The sequence below is a fragment of the Pogona vitticeps genome, chromosome 5, assembly GCF_051106095.1.
Source record: "Pogona vitticeps strain Pit_001003342236 chromosome 5, PviZW2.1, whole genome shotgun sequence".
NCBI classification, from domain to species: domain Eukaryota; kingdom Metazoa; phylum Chordata; class Lepidosauria; order Squamata; family Agamidae; genus Pogona; species Pogona vitticeps.
In genome coordinates, this window is record NC_135787.1 from 10092265 (window position 1) to 10112236 (window position 19972).

General features: G+C 43.0%; 1 protein-coding gene across 2 annotated transcripts in view; it reads left to right on the forward strand.

Annotated features, from left to right (window-relative positions):
• Positions 1-19972, forward strand: part of FRAS1 (Fraser extracellular matrix complex subunit 1) — a 299294-nt gene that overhangs the window by 156248 nt on the left and 123074 nt on the right. For both annotated transcript variants that reach the window (XM_078394487.1, XM_078394488.1), the window contains 2 exons: positions 2067-2207; positions 5496-5639. In XM_078394487.1, coding sequence (XP_078250613.1) covers positions 2067-2207; positions 5496-5639 — 285 coding nt within the window. The remainder of the gene's footprint in view (positions 1-2066; positions 2208-5495; positions 5640-19972) is intronic.

Genomic DNA, 19972 nt, shown 5'->3' on the forward strand with positions numbered 1-19972 from the left:
TTGTGACTTATGAAAGAGGGAGGTTTCTTTTATCTTAAGCAGTTTGTTGGGACAGTCAGACATCTGTCATGTTGAGTGTCTCTACCTGTTTCCAGTACTTATCATTTCCGCACTATTTTTATTCAGAATTCTGCTTTGTTTCTGTGTTCATCTGTGAATTAATAAAACTTTCAAACAAATAATTAAATAGGATTTTAATGTAGGTCCCCTCTCAAGACACATATTTAAAGATGCGTTGTGATTACGTTTAAGCCAGCAAGATTTGTGTTGCAGCATTTAAAGAAGGGCAAATGCATTCTAGATAGCTCAGTTCCAACCTGCACATCCATCTAGGAGATGCTGATCTGCCCATTTCAAATGGCAATAAGAAAGATTTGAGTTTCTGCAAACATCCTAAGATTCCTATATGTATTTTAAAGCTACACAGAGCAGTGAGAAATGGCCACCAGCTGTGCAGTTGATCTAAGGGGAGGTAAACAATAAAACCACAAGAGCACTAAAAGACTCAATAGAACTTTAAGAAAAGCAAAGATCCTGGTTATAGGCATTGCTGAGTTTTAAAAAAGAGATTCTGCTGACTTGGTTGCCTTCTCTGTCTGTTCCCAATATTATCTAATAAATTGCTCAGGAATAATGGGCTAGTAAAACGTTATTTTGCTCACTGTATTTGTTTTGACATTTATTGGAGAAAAGCCCTTTTGTTGCACTCAAGGGTTTTCTATTAACAATGCTCCTTCTCAAAAGCAGCTGTTGAGCATTGGTATCCAAAGCGTGTTCAGCTACAAGCAAAATTGTTGATCATATAGTTTTTTTTGGGGGAAAGGCAAGCTATTAAGTGCTTGGTCTATATGATAACATTGACTCAAAGTCATTAATGAGTGGCAAATCGTAGAACTGGAGAGGACATGCACGGAGCAGGACTTTCAAGCTGTCGAGTTAGAAGGCTGTTCTGTAGCACTAAATATCAAGTTGTAGCTGTCCGTACCTTTTGGACTTCAGTTCCCAGAAGACCCAGGCAGCATGGCTAATAGTCAAGGATTCTGGAACTTCAAGTCCCAAACATCTGGAGGGTCAAAGGCAGAGAACTGCCATCTAATCCAAAACCTTGCTCTCTATAGGAGATTGAGAGTATATAATATATAGCTCTCCCGCTTCTTCCTATAGCATAGGAGAGTTTTCCATCCCACCTAGTAATGGGATCTATTCTCCGGCTGCTCTTCCTGTTAAGAACATTCTACAGATGTTCAATCAAAATCCGGCTGTTTATAATTTAAATCCATTAGATCTAGTCCTGTCCTCTATGGCAGAAACAAGTTTTTGTGCCTGACGATCTTGCAAGGATTTGAAGAGGACTATTATATTCCCATCTGCTCAGTTTTTGCATCTTCAGGCTAAATGTATGTGGGTTCTTCCCCACCCCACATCATTCCAAGAACATTTCAAATATCTTAGTTTAAGTTGGTGAGAGCAGAGTATACAGAGCTTGGAAACATGTTAGATTTTTATGCTGGACATAAAAAACGGGTACTTTTGAGTTAAACAGGATGACAAGCAAATGAATGCATTTCTTAATGTTACCGTGAAAATGTTATCTTTACCAGATTAAATACATAAATTTGCTTGTCCTCTTGTAAGGCACAAGTAGTGATTTTTAATGCTAACACTTTAAATCAGACACACTGTTTCTAAGATCTGAGGGTGCTGGGAGCCTCATGGTGCTGTGGCTAAACTGCTGTACTGCACCTAAAACTCTGCTCATGACATGGGTTCAGTCTCAGATAGCTGACTCAAGGTTCACTCAGCCTTCCATCCTTCTGAGGTCAGTAAACTGAGCTTGCTGGGGTGGGGGTGGGGTCAACATGTAGGCTGCATAATTAAATTATAAATTGCTGAGAGAATGCTTTAAGCACCATGGGGTGGAATCTAAGCAGCATGCTTTCTGGCTTATATACTGCCAGAAATCTCTGTGCTACCAATGAATGAGCTGAACTAGTTCCAGGGTTCACTTTCCTCCCCATAAGACTCACCAGAATGCCCTACCCCGCTTTTCTCTTTCTCTGCTGCAGAATGCCACGCCTCCTGTCTGTCTTGCACAGGGAACCTCTCAGGGGATTGCACAGCATGTGTATCTCCTGGAATCCTTCATGAAGGCCAGTGTCTTTCTGAGTGTCCGGAAGGATGGTATCATCGGGAGGCCCGCTGTTATGGTGAGTCCACATTCATGAGTTATTTACCTGGTTCCTTGCCAGAAGCAGGCGTCTGATGCATTTAGCTACCAGTGCTATTGATCTGTAGGACTTCCGATCCAATTAAAAACCATTCCTCTTCATCCTCATGGCACTCATCATCACCACTATGTAGACAAGCCCCTTCTTATATTAGCGTGCTAATGGTGCTAATGGGGCTCAGCATATTATTTGGGAGTGGGGGAACCCTCCACTTTGACCATGAGCCATGCCTTCTCTTCTGCCTCTCTGTACATTTTGGGGAGCGGGAGACAGTTTATGTATGGAGGCCAATAGCCTCATCAAGATTTCTTCACTGCTGATGAGTTTTGAAAGGGTGATCTTCCCTTCCTAGAGGTGGGATGTATACAGCTCCCGGTTTACCAAACAAACACGGATGAAAATAAATCCACATTGCTTTTTAGAACAATTGGGGGTTTAGACAGGGTGAGAAGGGACAGCAACACCTTGTTTTCTGTTTTTCACTGGTTTCCTGAGTTGTTCTGCTCTCGGGTGATAAAGCAGGGATGTACTTAGGAGAAAGGTCTCTGTATGCAAATTTAATCTTGCTTGTGGAGGGGAAGCTGCGTTAGTTGCCAACGGACGGGAGTAACAAGATTTCCGAGGGGAATCGCCATGTTCGACTGGCTGTTTTTTTCAATAGGGAAACACACAACAAGCCTTAAAGGCTAACAAATTAATTTTAGCATACAGTTTTGTGGACTGCATCCTCCTTCGTCAGAGGCCTGCTGGTCCAGTGGCTTGCAGCCTGGGAACACTTATGCCAAATAAAACTGGTTAACCGTTAAGGTGCCCCAATCCTCTTTGTGTTGCCTGCCTTCCACTTTTCACCTTTCCTTTCTGAGGATACGGGAGCCCAGGTCTGCCTCGTTCTCCTCCAAAGTCTTGTCTTCTCATTTGAGAAATTGCATGAATGAGGTCACCCACCATGTGATTGGCCGGGGGGGGGGGCTGTGTGTAGATCACTGGAGCCACATGTTCCTCAAGGAATCCAGTGGATTGGAAGGACGCCTCTTCACTCCTTCATTCCGTGAGGGCTTTACATGTGGCGGTATTCACAGGTCTGCTCTTCTTCTGACATCAGCTGCCAGGCTTTTAACCAGATTTTAAAAGCTTACAAAATGGTGCATTGTCTTGAGGGTCAGAGTTTTGTAGCTGGTCACGAATGACAGCACGGATGCCAGCCAAGAGTTCCTATTCAAGAGCAGGTCCTTGTGCTGTAAGGCGCTATATTCCATAAATCCCGGACTGTGACATCAGGGTCTAGTTACAATCTTTTTTTTTTTGCACCGCCCCATGGCAGACTGCCAGCAAGGGGGTTTGCTGTCTTATTGTACCCTTCTCTAGGATCATTTCCTGCAGTTTTCCAGTCCTCTGCCACTGGATCTTTTCAATGGAAGATGCCAGAGGTTGACTTATTGATATAAAAGAACACCCTCTCCCATGGAGCTGCGCCTTGAATCCCTCTTGGTTAGACTTAGGAATAGAAAATGTTCCAGAATGCCTGGATGGGGAAAATGTTTGAGTGCTTTTCTATATAAAAATGTTCTAAAACAAAAAAGATACAGAATTGCCTGCATAGATAGCAATAATATTGGCAGCTACAATGCTTCCTCGCTTTATAGCGTGTTAGTTTGAAACTTCAAAGCCGCGATTAAAGTGGACCTTAATCTTCTGTAAAGATCCCATTTAGTTTCAGGCTGGGTTTGTGAGTACGGATCGGGAGGAATGCCTGGCTCTTAGCTGTAGAGATAACAGTAAATGGCTCTTTTCATTTTATTATTAATGGGAATGGCTTGCGAAAGTGTACAGCTGATCGTGCGGGTGGGGGGTGGGGTGGCAAGGATGCGCCGTTTGCCATAAGTCGACAAGCAAGATAAACTTTAAGGTTTTTTTTGTTAACTGTAGATTGCATTATTGTTTTTCATTTAGAGTCTGCTGCAGAATCTAAAGTTTATGGAGGAGGAAATATTTCAAAGATACAGGGAGAAGAGTGTGTTGGAATCTTGTAGTATCTCAAAGCTTATGTGTACAGTCGGCATGCTCTCTTAAGGATAACGAAGAGCTAAGTCTGTATGTGCACAACAGATGGCTGCACTTCAATTGGTATAACAAGGAAAAGAACAGAATTGGCTCAAGAATGCTGTCCTAGCACAGTGACCCTTGTGTGGTTGGGATCGGGCTCCATAGCTTTCTCACCCAGAGGTTAATCCAGACTTTAAAAAATACTAGAGGCTCCCAATAGGAGGACACACCATTTTGTAGGCAGTCCCTACTGAATTTGCCGTCAGCCCTTTTCATGCGTTCAGAGCTCAGAGTAGAGATATGGATATGGTGGGTGGTCCCACTCCTGCATGCAGGGGCCCCCACGATCTGAGTTCCAGTTACCTGTATACTGAGGAAGGTGTCCTGAAACTGAATTCCAAACTAACCGAGTTCCAACTCGAATGCGATTAGAATGAGCCATGTTATTCAGAACTACAGGGAAGTAGAATTCTGCTCTACGCCACTCTCAATATGTGGTGGTTTGGATCTAAGAGGTTGGAGGACGGTGATGGTGTAGAGAGAACAGTGGGGGTAGAGCCGCTGTTCATAGCCCCCCCTTCTTCCGAGCCCTCGTGCCTTCTTCGAATGGGGCTCGCGATGGATTGGCCACTCTTGGTAGAAGGTGGGATGACGAGACTTTCTGCCAGGTCGAAGAGTGGCTAACCCATCACGTGCTCCGGAGTGATAGGAAGGGATCCTGGAGCCCATGGCAGTGGCGGACAGGTGAGTGGTCGGTCTGGCCCCAGGGGGCCGGACCCTCGTTATCTGCACCTGTTGGGGGATATTCATATACGAATACCCCCATCTCTACTATGCATTCAGTGTCATGGGGATGTTTGTACTTTTTGCTAAAGAACTCTCTTTGTAATGATACACCATGAATATAGATAAATGTGGATTTAAAACACATGTATGTGCATTCATAACTAACTATTTTGTGAGCCACAAAATCAAGGTCCATGGATTCAAATGGTCTTACTCTTAACTGTGACTTCGTTTAGCATAATTAGTTGCAGTTAGAATAGGCCCATTTCAATAAATGGAATTTATGGATGAGTAGACTCATCAAATCTCCACTGATTCAATGGGCCTTCTTTAGTAAGATTTACTACACTACACAACAGGATTTTGACCAAAGTTCTGTCCTTGGCCAAAGTTATGGACTGCTTTTGGAGACCACTTGCTCATCTTTCTCTCTTTCAGCATGTCATCCTTCCTGCAAGACATGTCATGGATCTTCAGAAGCTGACTGCGTGGTCTGCCAGCCCCATGCTACTTTTGTCGACGGAAAATGTAGGACGCCCTGCCAGGAGGGGCAGTACCTCAACCTGGTGGGATACTGTGTTGGTGAGTTGAATAGCCTTCCATTACAATTTATATCATTACTTTGTTTCCGTCCTACTTTTCCCGGTAAAACTCAAGAGAACGGAGGGAAAGGTTAATAATGTTTTGTCCTCAGCAGTGGTGACTCTCAGAAGTTCTGACTTCTCCCTCATTTCTAAGTGAACTTCATAGCTGTGTAAAAAAGCCATAGAGAGATTGGTGATTAGATTTCTTCGAAATCTAACGATTTACCACAAAGTTGAAAAATGGAACCATTGAGTTGAATTATGGAGTTATCACAGAGGACACTGCCAGCGTAATGTAAATGTTCTCTTAAAAATAAATTTCATACATTATTTATTTACTTCCTTACATATTTTACAATTACTTAACTTGCGTATGTACTTGCTTATAGCCTTGACTCATTTTACTGTATGGTTGTTCAAAAGGCAAATTTCTGTATACAGTAAAAATGTCGTAAGAATGTGAACTTGATTTACAAACAAGGACACTGTTGCTAAGTTGCTGGGCATCCCCGTTTACCATCCATTCACTACTTTAACTTCCAAGATTGATTTAAAGCCATTTTTAAGAGTTAGTTTGGCAAATTAAGTGATAACATCAGATGGAAGGTAACCTCTGTGGCTTTCTCTTTGAATTCTTAATTTCTGGGTGGTTCTCGAAACTCTAATTTGAGAGCCACTCCAGATTTTCAGAAAAACTGCAAGGTCTCCTAGCACTTTCCCAATTAGAATGTGGGGTTGGGGATAGGATCTATCTCATGTTTGAAAGCTTTAGTATGGCTTAATTCCCCCGCTAGTACATTAAAAAGGTGTTATAAATGCAACAATTCTTGAGCAAAGATTCTGAATGTTTAACAGCTAGAACTTCACATTCTTGCATGCTAATATACTTGTCTGATTGGATATGGGGATGAGTTGGAAAAGTGTAGCTTGCTTGCATTCTGAATGGGACTGAGTCCAAAACAGCACATCTGCTTCATGAACTTGCTTACGACTCAGAAAACGCTTTTCCACTTTGGGTTATTTTAAAGGGAAAGCCAGGAAAAGGTATTGTCCATTCAATGGATGTGCAATTCTAAGCATTGTCAAGAAGCCCATTCAGCATGAGGGCAGTACTTCCTTCTTTTGTGCTGATATTTGTGAATGGTACCCAAACGGATTGGCTTTGCAGTGGCACAATATTTTCATACCTGTACTACGATTCTTGCTTGGCTATCTCATCTTACTTATTTTGTAGTAGCAGATACTGTATTTTGCTTCCCGGGAAGCTTTGCTCTTGATCCAGAAATAGGTATATGCTAGCAAATTGTTCAGCACTATTTTGTAAGGAGTACAGAGTTCCAAGAACAGAATACTTGGCATTTTTTCCTAACCACACTGAGTAAATCCAACTCTGAGATTCTTTTTGGTGTATAGATATTTTACTTAGGTTGTTTTCAAAGAACTGGTTGGGGGCAAATATTTCGCAAGTGGGTAGTACGTCCTATCACAGCTGATTGCCTGTTCTGTATGTTTTTACACATGTTACATATCATATTTTTCTGCCTATAAGATGCCCCCATTTATAAGACACCCCCAACTTTTTTAACCACAAAATTAAGAAAACATAGCTTTGAGGTTTCAGCCTCTGGGCTGAGAATGCTTGGACATTAGGAGTCCCTGTTGAATCTGAGCACTGCCTGCAGGCTCCACCTCCAACAAGGTGTGTTCCAATTGGTTTGTTCAGCATCAGCTGACATCAGTTCCATAAGGCTCATGACTGGAGGAAGCTAAGTCTCCTGACTGGAGGCAGCTAAGCCTGTGGCTGTTTAGAGGCAAGGTATGGGTAGTTTTGTTCTCGCCATGTTCTCAGCTTACTTCTGTGTAAAAGATGCCCCTCAATTTTTAGTGTAATGATTTTAGGAAAAAGTAGCGTCTTATACATGGAAAAATACGGTGAATATTTTCTTATGGAATGTGCTGATCTGCAACCCATATAAATAACGTATTTAAAATGAATGGCATAGCCTCTACTGTTGATCTTCTATGAGAGAAATTGATTAGGTGTGAATCAAGGAGCCGTTTTCAAAAATAAGAAATGCCTGGCTATATATATTGGCAGAGCTAGGAATTCTAATATGCAGTGTATACCAAGGCAGAAAGAGGTGAGAAGGGGTAGAAGGTAAATGGTACAGGCAACTGCCAGATAGCTTAGAGAGCTAGTTTAGGTCCCTGGCTGAGGAGCCAGAGGTTGGGAGTTCGATTCCCCACTCTGCCTCCTTGAAAGGAATTGGGTTCAATGATCCATAGTGTCCCTTCCAGCTCTGCAGTTCTATGATGATGATGATAAGGATGATAAGGATTTTTTCATAGCATATGAAAGGCTACTGCTACTTATTTAACTAAAGCTAGTGATGCCTTTCTCCATGAGGTACCATTCCACTTCCCATATAGTCGCAAGACCAGATAAGCGGGATATAAATCAATCAATCAATCAATCAATCAATCAATCAATCAATCAATCAATCAATCAATCAATCAATCAATCAATCAAACAAACAAACAAACAAACAAACAAACAAATAAATAAATAGTACTTCATGCCCCTCAGGAGTCAGCATTCCAAGTCCTCTATGTGTAATCGGTCTTTTCTAAATTGTTTCAGAGATGCCATCTCTTCCTGTATTTCCCCCAAAAGATTTTTTTTGTACTTTGCAACCTGATCATGCCCTCTGTTGTGTGGATAGTGCAGTTCGGGCTGCTTAAATAATGAGTGACTCGTAGCTTGAGCATTGGAAAAAGAGTTTTCATATAGAAACTGCCCACAACCCTCTGGAATGGACTTCCTTCCCAAAACCTATGGAGCTGAGAAGAACTCATGTTCCAGAAAAAATTAGCATTTTTTTTTGGCCTACAGAATCCAGTATCCTTTGGCCAGTGTGGCCATAGATTATGCTGGCTGAAGGCTTCTGGGAGTTATAATTACAAAAAGTAATGCCAAAAACTTTGCTGTTTTTGTGCAGCTTAGGTAGGAGACCTTCCCTGACGGATCCTGTCCACCCTGTCTTCTACCTCCATGGTAAACTCAGCCAGGAATTGCTAAGTGCATTTGCCTGTTTAAAAAGATGAATCACATTTTAATATGCCAGGAGAGTAAATGTAGACAGTGCCTGGGAATCTTTCCAGTTACTTCAGAGCTTTTTCTGCGGCCAGTTTTTTTCCCTCTCGCCTTCCTCTTGAAGCTTATCAAAGGAAAGATAAGACTTGCAAAATCTTATGCCGATACTCAAAAGCTTCCAGCAAAGATAATGGGGCAACCCACCCACCCCAAAAAACAAAGTAGACAAGGAAAGATGTAAAAGGATTCAAATGGTATCATCCTCAGCTTCATCATTACGACTCCCCTTCAAAACAGTTTTCTTGTTTCTTTTGAGCCTGAAGACTTATTTCTTTGATCTCAAGAAATCATTTTTCACAGCTTATTTGTTTTCTCCCCCACAGAAGAGTTATGTCTTTTTTCTTTTTCCAGCAGAAGCTTGGAATGAAGAGATCACGAACACTTAAAAAAATGGATCTGAGGGAAATTTCGCACCCAGCTTAATTTTCCAGCTTTCTTTCTTTCTGCACATCTAAAGGGGTGGCAGTTGATGGCTAAACACAAATTTAGCACAGAAGCCCCCATTTTTAACTCCTGGCATCTCCAGCAGAAAGGAGCTCTCATAAGAAACGTGCTAAAACACTTGAGAAAGTAACTTTTTGGGATTACTGTGTGTGTTCATGTGGGGCACAGCATGAGAAAACAGGAGGCTCTTGAAAAGACAATAATGTTGGGAAAGGTTGAAGGCAGCAGGAAAAGAGGAAGACCAAATAGGAGATGGATAGACTCCCTAAAAGAAGCCATTGGGTTGAGTTTGCACAACCTGAACTGGGCTGTTGAAGAGGTGACTTGATATCACATAACAACCACAACAAATGTGTGTGGGAATTATTTATACTCCGATTGTCCAGAGAAAGAGGCATAGGAAAGAAGAGATCAAGTGAATCTATCTTCGGAGAAGATGATGAGGCCAAGTGAAAGCACCGGAAATCTTTTCCAGCTATATGTAGCCATGTGGTTGGCAAATAGAACCAGTCTAAACATTTTAAGTTATTGGGTCAATGGAAGTGGAGCAGAACAAATGCACCATCGCAGAAGCCCAGCAGGATCAAGTGTGGTTAATATTTGGATGGGAGACCAGCAGGAAGAATTCCTGTTAAAAACCCCAGACAGTTTCTCCTGCCAATCAGAGCTGAAAGCACTGGGCTTGATGAGCCAACGGACTGACTCAGTGGAAGGCTTATGTCCCCTGAGTTCCTAGCTCCCATCTTTTCATATTGCCTGGTTGCTTCGAGACCACTCTACCTGGTTTCTCCTGGCTACCTATTCAGACATATGTTGCAGGTCCAGCTGTAGCAATGCCCATAAGCAGAGCAACCCGTACCCACATAATCCAGAGCTTGGAAGATATAATTTATTATATTATAACTTCCTGAATTCTCCAGAGCAGAGATGCATTCCGAAAAACATAACTTTTCCAAACTCTAGAAGGGTGTGTTGTTAATATTGCATACCTGATTTGAGATGCCTGGTCCCTCATACAGGTTGTTGTTTAGTCATTAAGTCACGTCCAACTCTTCATGACCCCATGGACCAGAGCACGCCAGGCCCTCCCATCTTCCACTGCCTCCTGGAGTTTGGTCAAAGTCATGTTGGTCGCTTCAATGACACTGTCCAACCATCTCATCCTCTGTTGTCTCCCTTCTCCTCTTGCCTTCACACTTTCCCAACATCAGGGTCATTTCCAGGGAGTCTTCTCTTCCCATGAGATGGCCAAAGTATTGGAGCCTCAGTTTCATGATCTGTCTTTCCAGTGAGCACTCAGGATTAATTTCCTTGAAAATGGATCGGTTTGTTCTCCTTGCAGTCCAGGGGACTCTCAATAGTCTCTTCCAGCACCACAATTCAAAAACATCAATTCTTCAGAGGTCCAGCTATCACTTCCATACATCCCCACTGGAAAAACCATAGGTTTGACTATGCAAACCTTTGTCGGCAAGGTGGTGATGTCTCTGCTTTTTAAGATGCTTTCTAGCTTTGTCATCACGTACAGGTAGCTTTATATAAATGGAAATATCTTGTGGTCTCATGGAAGTGACAAGAGATTATTCTGTCTCTCTTCTCATCCACCCTCTTCTGACTTGTCAGCAGCTTTCTAATTGAAGATTGGACGGTGTTCTGATAGTCAGTTTCGCTTCAAACTATCCCTTCTCTTGATATCCTATTCTTGATTGCTCAGCAGGATACTTCCCAAAAGTATCTTCAGTAAAAATTTATATTATAGATTTGCAGCAGAGCTTATCAGTAAAATACTCCAGTTATTTCCACAAGTGGAAGGCAGATAAAATTCCACAGAAGGAGACTAGAACCAGCCAAAATGGTTGACATCATTTTTTCCCTACCATAGCAAAGATACAGTGGATGTGCTGCATATTTTTGTTTGAAACTTTTTTTAGTTTAAGGAAAAGATGGCCAGACCTCAGAGGAGTTACTTATTTGGATTGCAACTCTCGGAAAAACTCCCCCAAATAGGAAATAAGATGAAATCTTATGATCCTGATCCAGAATCTGCAGGCTGTTTATTTTCATGTAAGGATCCCTACTTGTATTAGGAGGAACTCTAAGATGTACATATCTTGAGTGACCCAATTTCTTCTGCCTCCTTCTGCTGTCTATTTCTGATATTGTGAAGTGGTTTAATAAGCAAGCCACTTCAGGATATTGGGGAACTGAACGCTTCCCCCGCTCCTCAGAGGAAAAGATTTTCATATATGGTGTTCTAGATGGTGTTCAGAGTTCATAGACTTCAAGAACCCTTCATTTGCCTTTGAAATTTAGGGAACAAATTCCAGTTACACTTTTCTGGCTCATAAGGCCCATTCAGACAAATATTGTACACTATCAAATATGGACTTCCAAAGAATTTCATGCAACAGCAAGATGCTGGAAACTGTATGCAGCGGAAATTTCACAGATAGTGTTTTAAGGTTAAAATAATAACAACAACAACAACACACACAAACACACTGCTAGACCAGTAGTTCCCAACCTTGGGTCCCCAGACATTCTTGGACTGCAACTCCCAGAAGCCCTTGCTAGCACAGGTAATGGTGACAGCTTTTCGGAGTTGCAGTCCAAGAACGTCTAGGGACCCAAGGTTTGGAACCACTGTGCTAGATTGCCGGTGATGCACTGCATTACTTTGATTAAATTTAAAATACCTATTAAGTTGCCTTATCTAAAGTGCCGATCAAAAAACGGCCCAGAGCTTGAAACCGCCGGAGACAGAATAGAGTAAGGGAGAGTTTGCCAAGAGGGAGGTGAAACTGGGGTGAAGCGTCATTTTAAAGGAAAGTGTCCTGAGAAGAGATCTGAAGAAAGAGGGCAGCTTATGAAGAACAGGCAAAGCAAAATAGTGCCAAGATAGGAAAGAGAAAGATACAATTTGTGTCAAGGTAATTAAATGCATGTGGTACAAGTGGGATTCCAAAGGGGCAGAGGAACTCGAGACCAAATTGCTAACATGTGCTGGATTATGGAGAAAGCCAGAGAGTTCCAGAAAAACATCTACTTCTGCTTCATTGATTATGCAAAAGCCTTTGACTGTGTGGACCACAGCAAACTATGGCAAGTCCTTAAAGAAATGGGCGTGCCTGAGCACCTTATCCATCTCCTGAGAAACCTATATGTGGGACAGGAAGCAACAGTTAGAACTGGCTATGGAACAACGGATTGGTTCAAAATTGGGAAAGGAGTACGACAAGGCTGTATATTGTCTCCCTGCTTATTTAACTTATATGCAGAGTACATCATGCGAAAGGCTGGACTGGAGGAATCCCAAACTGGAATTAAGATTGCCGGAAGAAATATCAGCAACCTCCAATATGCAGATGATACCACTCTGATGGCAGAAAGCAAGGAGGAACTAAAGAACCTTGTAATGAGGGTGAAAGAGGAGAGTGCAAAAACGGTCTTAAACTCAACATCAAAAAAACTAAGATCATGGCCACTGGTCCCATCTCATCCTGGCAAATAGAAGGGGAAGATATGGAGGCAGTGACAGATTTTACCTTCTTGGGCTCCATAATCACTGCAGATGGAGACAGCAGCCACGAAATTAAAAGACGCCTGCTTCTTGGGAGGAAAGCGATGACAAACCTTGACAGCATCTTAAAAAGCAGAGATATCACCTTGCCAACAAAAGTCCGAATAGTCAAAGCTATGGTTTTTCCTGTAGTGATGTATGGAAGTGAGTGCTGGACCATAAAGAAGGCTGACCGCCGAAGAATTGATGCCTTTGAATTGTGGTGCTGGAGGAGACTCTTGAGAGTCCCCTGGACTGCAAGGAGAACAAACCTATCAATTCTAAAGGAAATCAACCCTGAGTGCTAGCTGGAAGGACAGATCCTGAAGGTGAGGCTCCAATACTTTGGCCATCTGGTGAGAAGAGAAGACTCCCTGGAAAAGACCTTAATGTTGGGAAAGTGTGAAGGCAAGAGGAGAAGGGGACGACGGAGGATGAGATGGTTGGACAGTGTCACCGAAGCAACCAACATGAATCTGACACAGCTCTGGGAGGCAGTGGAAGATAGGAGGGCCTGGCGTGCTCTGGTCCATGGGGTCACGAAGAGTCGGACACGACTAAACGAAACGAAACGAAGGGATGTGGTGGCACTGCGAGTTAAACCGCAGAAGCCTCTGTGCTGCAAGGTCAGAAGACCAGCAGTCGTAAGATCGAATCCATGCGACGGAGTGAGCTCCCATCGCTTGTCCCAGCTCCTGCCAACCTAGCAGTTCAAAAGCATGTAAAAATGCAAGTAGATGAATAGGTACCACCTTGGTGGGAAGGTAACAGTGTTCCGTGTCTAGTCGCGCTGGCCACGTGACCACAGAAACTATCTTCGGACAAACGCCAGCTCTATGGGTTGGAAATGGGGATGAGCACCACCCCCTAGAGTCAGACACGACTGGACAAAATTGTCAAGGGGAACCTTTACCTTTACCTAATTAAATGCTTTCTTTAAAAAAATGTGCTAGAAACATGGAGATGTAGACAGCAAAACGGAGTGTCCAGTTGGCATCTGTACACAAGAGCTCCAGGTGCTATTATTAGATAACATATTTAACACTATGTTTCTCAAAAGAAATGAGGAATCAGGAATAATTCAATCAGGAATAAGTGGCCTTGTTGACGTGACCTCTTCAATCTTCCTTCTTTGAGCTGTCTCACTTCCGTGTGCGCTGCATAACCTTCAGTGGCTCATCTGTGCTGTTTAATTATTTAAACCTGATTGATTCAAATGATCATGTATTGCTGTAAACAGTATCATTTACATACATTATTTGGCTCCTTGCAAGCTTTGGCTTGTTATGGAAAGTTAGTTTTTTTACCTGTAATTCAGGGTTGTCCCTCCCTCCATAGTTACAGCAAGTCAGTCTCTTAACAGTTACAAGAATGGCACCGTGTGTTCCTCTGCTCATAAAATGGATCTGTAGGGATTATTATTCATCAGGAATCAGGCAGCTGACGCATGAAAGTATGGAACAAAAACATTAAATCAGTGGTTCCCAAGAATGCCTTTTGGCTCACCAAGGCATTCTCGGACTGCAACTCCCAGAAGCCTTCACCACTAAGGGAAAGGGAAAGGTTCCCCTTGACATTTAGCCCAATTGTGTCCGACTCTAGGGTGCGGTGCTCATCCCCGACTCCAAGCCATAGAGCCAGCGTTTGTCTGAAGACAGTTTCCGTTGTCACGTGGCCTGCGCGACTAGACACAGAACGCCATCACCTTCCCACCGAGGTGGTACCTATTTTATCTACTCGCATTTACATGCTTTTGAACTGCTAGGTTGGCAGGAGCTGGGACAAGCGACGGGGGCTCACTCCATCACGTGGATTCGATCTTACAATGGCTGGTCTTCTGACCTTGCAGCACAGAGGCTTCTGTGGTTTAACCCACAGCGCCACCACGTCCCTTCACCACTAACTGTCCAAAAACATCTGGGGACCCAAGATTGAGATGGTATAACATAAGCTATGTTTTAATGTCACAAGGCATTTCTTGCTAAGTTTAACGTTCATAACAATATTTTTCCTAGCATTTTCTCCCTCCCTCACTGTTAATCTAGGATTTTCCTTCCTCACCTGTGGGGCAAAACTATACATAGGATCTTTAAAGGAACGCAAAATCAGATACTTGCCACTGCTTAAGAACCTGGTGCTTGTTTTTCTTGTTGTGTGGTTGTGGAATAATACAAGAAAAGCGGGATAATAACAAGAAAAACATACACCCATTTCTTAACTGGTGGCAATTTGGTGCTGAAAGTTATGCTGTCGGAGTGCTGCCCTCAGGTGTAATTAACAGGATTCTGGGCATTACTTTTAAAAAACGTAGAGCAGTACTCGCTTGTCGGTTGCAGGTTAACTGCAGTGCACGCGCCGAGGGCACAGAGAACCTTTTAAATGTGAGAAAGAGAATGATTGCTGTCTTTTTAGAGGAGAGGGCAGTTACTCAGGATTAAAGGTAACAAGAATAAGTGCAGGAACTGGCATCTGAGGTACTTATCAAGGAGCAAAGAGACCAGTTTAGAAGAAATGGAGTGAATGGGATTTATTGCATACAGGAACCCTAGCATGGAGATGGAAAATCAGTGGAGTAAGCTAAACCTGCTGCCTTCTAATGAACAGCTCAGAGAAGAACGGAGGGGAAGGAAGTGAAGTTTCTCTGAGAGCAGGCATGAGTGATCTCTGAAAGGACTTTCCGTAAAAAGTTTAATAAAATAAAACGGATTTCTTTTTTTGGTGTGTGTGTGTGTGTGTGAAAACTCTGCTTGAGCCAAAACACTCATTGTATCCTCTGGGGGATTAGTGCCATAACAGAGAAGACCTGTGTGTCTTCTTCCCATCTGATGTTCCTTAACAATCACAGGACATGGAAAAGAGCTTTCAATGTTAATTTCAGTGTTTCTGTTTGTTGGTTGGAGGGTTCTCAAGGTATCCTGATCTCAACATATGTAGGGCTTCAGAGGTCAAAAACAGTCATTGGAGTTAAATCTAGACGTAGATTAGTGCCTTTGTTGTTGTTTAGTCATTAAGTCGTGTCCAACTCTTAGTGACCCCATGGACCAGAGCACGCCAGGCCCTCCCATCTTCCACTGCCTCCTGGAGTTTGGTCAAAGTCATGTTGGTCGCTTCAATGACACTGTCCAACCATCTCATCCTCTGTTGTCCCCCTTCTCCTCTTGCCTTCACACTTTCCGAATATCAGGGTCTTTTCCAAGGAGTCTTCTCTTCTCATGAGATGGCCAAAGTATTGGAGCCTCAGCTTCAGGATCTGCCCTTCCAGTGAGCACTCAGGGTTGTTTTCCTGCAAAATGGATAGGCTTGTTCTCCTTGCAGTCCAGGGGACTCTCAAGAGTCTCCTCCAATACCACAATTGAAAAGATTGGTACCTAGTCTAGGTCAAAAAAGGCTGGAATTGTATGCTTTGATTTTTAGTCTCCAGTGAACTATGCAGTAGAGCTGGCTCTCAAATAAGTAGCGCCATCAGCAAGGAATGCCTTTGGCACCTTTCATGCTATCATTTTTAAAGCTACTCAGAAGGTTTATGAGATCCCAGGCAGATGGGGGAGGGGGGGGCTTGGCTTCAACCCTATTCAAGAACTTGTACATGTACTGTATAGACAAAGCTGGCAGCTGTAAGTGAAAACTGTTGCCCAATCAGTCCAAAGGTGAGACCCCTCCATGGTTTTCAGACCCTTACTTTTTGCCATCCTAAATCAATGCAGACCATATACTCAAAAGACACAGTGATCCTACCTTTGGCACCCTTCCTTTATCTCATCAGCTCGGGATGCTGGTTAGCAGCTTAGCTCAGCCACCACTAACATTGCATCCATATTTTAAACCAATTTCCCAAAGGGAGAGCAAGTAAATAAAAATCAGGCTTGCCCTTGAAGAACATCTGGAGCAGATGTGTGCTTCAGGACCTTTGCAGACTGCAAGCATCTTATTTGGAATCATCTTGCATTTCTTTCTTTTTTTTGTCCCTGCTTGTGAATGTGTCTGGGACAAAGCAGAATAATGCATTTTTCTTTAGTGCATTTCAGTGGACCTTCTGAAGAGGCCCATGAAGACAAATATGGAAAGAAAATAGAGGCATAGAAACATTAAAGAGCATTCTATATTCCTTTTTCTTTCTTATCCTCTCTTGCTTTGTCCAAAGACGAGGACGTGCTAAACATTTTAATATGTCCCCCCAATGTAAAGTGCTCCTTTTTTTGCCTCCCTTACTCTCTGTTTATTTTTCCCCAATCCTTCAAATTCACTGCCATCCTCTTCCTTCTTGAACTTTTTCTCTGCCTCTGGGAGAGATCAATGGTGTGCATGGCATGTTCTTTGATGTCTATATGGTCAAAGCAGAGCTGTAGGAGATTCCTCTGCCTGGCTCCTGGAAAAAAAATAACTTTTAAAATTTGTACGCACAGACGGATGCAGAGGCATGCAAGCTGTGAAGACCTAAGTATATATGGTGGCATTTAACTCTTTGAGAAACTAATTTTTTAAGGATATTTGGGAGGATTAAAGGCAAACAAGGGTACATTTACAGATACAGAAGCAGAAGTTTGAAGCTGAGTGCAAAATACTGATGCTTTCTCTGTATATATAATGGCTTTCATCTAGACTGAGTATAAGTAATAATAACTGTGTGCTGTCAAGTCAGTTTTGACTTATGGCAACAGTTTGCAAGGTTTTCTTGGTAGAACTGATTTGCCATTCCCATCTTCTGGGGGTGCCCTGGGACTGTGCAGTTTGCCCAAGGCCACATAGGCTGGCTCTTCTGGGATGCACAAGGGGGAACCGAACTCCCAACTTCTGGCTCCACAGCCAGATACTGTACTTAACTCACTGAGTGTAAGTAGTTTATTATAGTCTCATTAGTTTTTGTAGGACTTGGTAGAAAACAGGAAGGGAACCATAGAAAGGAAATATTATCAAAGTGATTAGGTGAAATGAAGCCCGTCAGATGACAGGATGTAGGTTAGAATAACTTAGCTGAATCAGGAGATGGGACTTCATTGCCTTATGTTATTCTTTGACCCTGTCTGTGAGTGGAAAGCACTACTGTAATTTATCCAAAATAGACAAATACTTACCCGCTCGGTTACTGTGTGCCAGATTTCTCCAGGGGATGGAACTGGGTTGGTGGTTCTTGTGGTTGACCTTTGATTTGCTTAATGCAGGATTGGATGACTTGTGGTGCTCCAGATGTTGTTGGACTACAACTCCCATTAGGCCTTGCCACTGCTGATGCCAGCTAGGCCCGGTAGGAGTGATAGTCCAACGACAGATCTGGCAAACCATAGGGTCCAGACTTCAGTCCTTCCTGCACTCTTTGCATCCGGCAGCACCTCACCCCCTAGCCATAATGTGACTGGATCCAGTCAGTAGGGCTGGCCCGGCAGTCACCTCAGGTGGCATATAAGAGGATGGGCAGTAAATGGTTGGGGGTGGGAGCTGTGTGTCTCATGGCCCACCCTGCACCCTTTCAGTCAAACTTCCACCCTTTAGTACAATCAATGACACAACCCTCTAATCAGGGTTGAAGAAAGATTGAACCACCAGTTCTGTCAGCTTTTGTACACTGAATGGGAAAAGGTGCCATTTTGTTGTTCCCCTTAGGCAGGAAGCTGGCCAGCCAAATAGTAAGCATTTTCAACAATCACTGAACTCACCCTGTTAAGTACGTTCTTTTCTCTCTCAGAGATATGAGCAGGGCCAAAAGGGTCTCCTATCTTTGGATGAGATTGTCCCTTCCTTTCAGCCTAGATTGTGCCCAACTCAAAAGGGTAGAGATCGCTTTTGTTCATTCATGGCCACCTCACAGTCCTTGGAACCTGAGCTGACAGTTTCCTCAGACACTTATTGAAATGCCAGATATGATTTGCAGAATCTCCAGTTCCTGTCATCCAGTTACAGTAAACGTCTCAGAAAAGAGAAAAGAGATGAGGTTAATTTCCAGTAGGAAACCTGACATCAAGCTTGTGTCGTTGCCGAAGGAAGCATCATGACGGCGTGGCTTTCAAGACAGCCATCATTCCCCTTATAATTTTCTGAATCACGGTAATGAGGATTAATTTGGCATCCAGGATCCTTTACATGGTCCCTTCGCCACACACAAAAGACTTCTTGTAAAACCTTTTGAAACTTCTTTGGTTCAGGGGAAGGTCAGGCGCCATTTTGTTGATGGGCTGCTGAAAAGGAGGGGGTGCTTGAGGCTGCCCCCAACTTGCTGCGAATTCCATGCTCATGAGGCAGACAACCTACTGTACCTCGAGTGTTCTGGAAGAAGAGCAATCCCAGGGATTACAGGAAAACACAAGAAAAGTGGCAGCTTTGTACAATTTTTCTTATACAGCCGTTGCCTTTTAGTCTATCTTGGTCAATTAGGAGTGGTCTGGAAGTTCCTTAAACTTGATTTAGCTTCGGGGCCAAGATACCTTCCCTTGAATGGTACTTTTGTATTGGACATCTGTGCCTTATACAGAGTCAGACCATTTGGTCATTTACTCCAGTATTGTGTGCAGCTAGTAGAAACTCTTCCAGGTGTCCCTGCAGGTCTTTGTGAGACCCTTTTATGCATGGAAAAAGTTACTTTTGAGATTACACCTGCCAGCATTCCCCCAACCAGCATAGTGGAATGGGTCTTGTATAGTGCTGGTGTCATCCGAAAACAAACCTCTCTATAAGTTCTGCATTGGAATACAAGGTAATTATAAGTGAGCTGTATTCCTTCTTCTAAGAAAACACAAAGACAAAACTGTATCCATGTGGCAAGAGGCAACTCAAGGAGTTTCCAGGGGTTCATTTGAAGCAAAAGTGCCATATTTGGCAGACTCCACCATCATCCTCTGGCCACTCTCCTACCAGAAGCCAGCAATATAATCTTCTCTTACCTTGGACCATTCTGGGTGTATGCCATACATTTGCAAAACTGTCCTCAAGAAGCAGAGTACAGTGGCGCCTCGCAAGATGAACACCTCACGCCATGAAAAACTCACAAAAAGAAAGCATTTTGTGATGTCCCAGGCGCTTCGCAAGACAGTTTTTCCTATGGCTGTGCTTTGCAAGACGATTTTTTTTCATCTTGCATTGATGCTTCGCGAGACGAAAAAAGGCATTCTTCTTGCAAGGCACTTCATAGGAATGCATCGAAGGCAATTTCAATGCATTCCTATGGGAAACCGTGCTTTTGCGA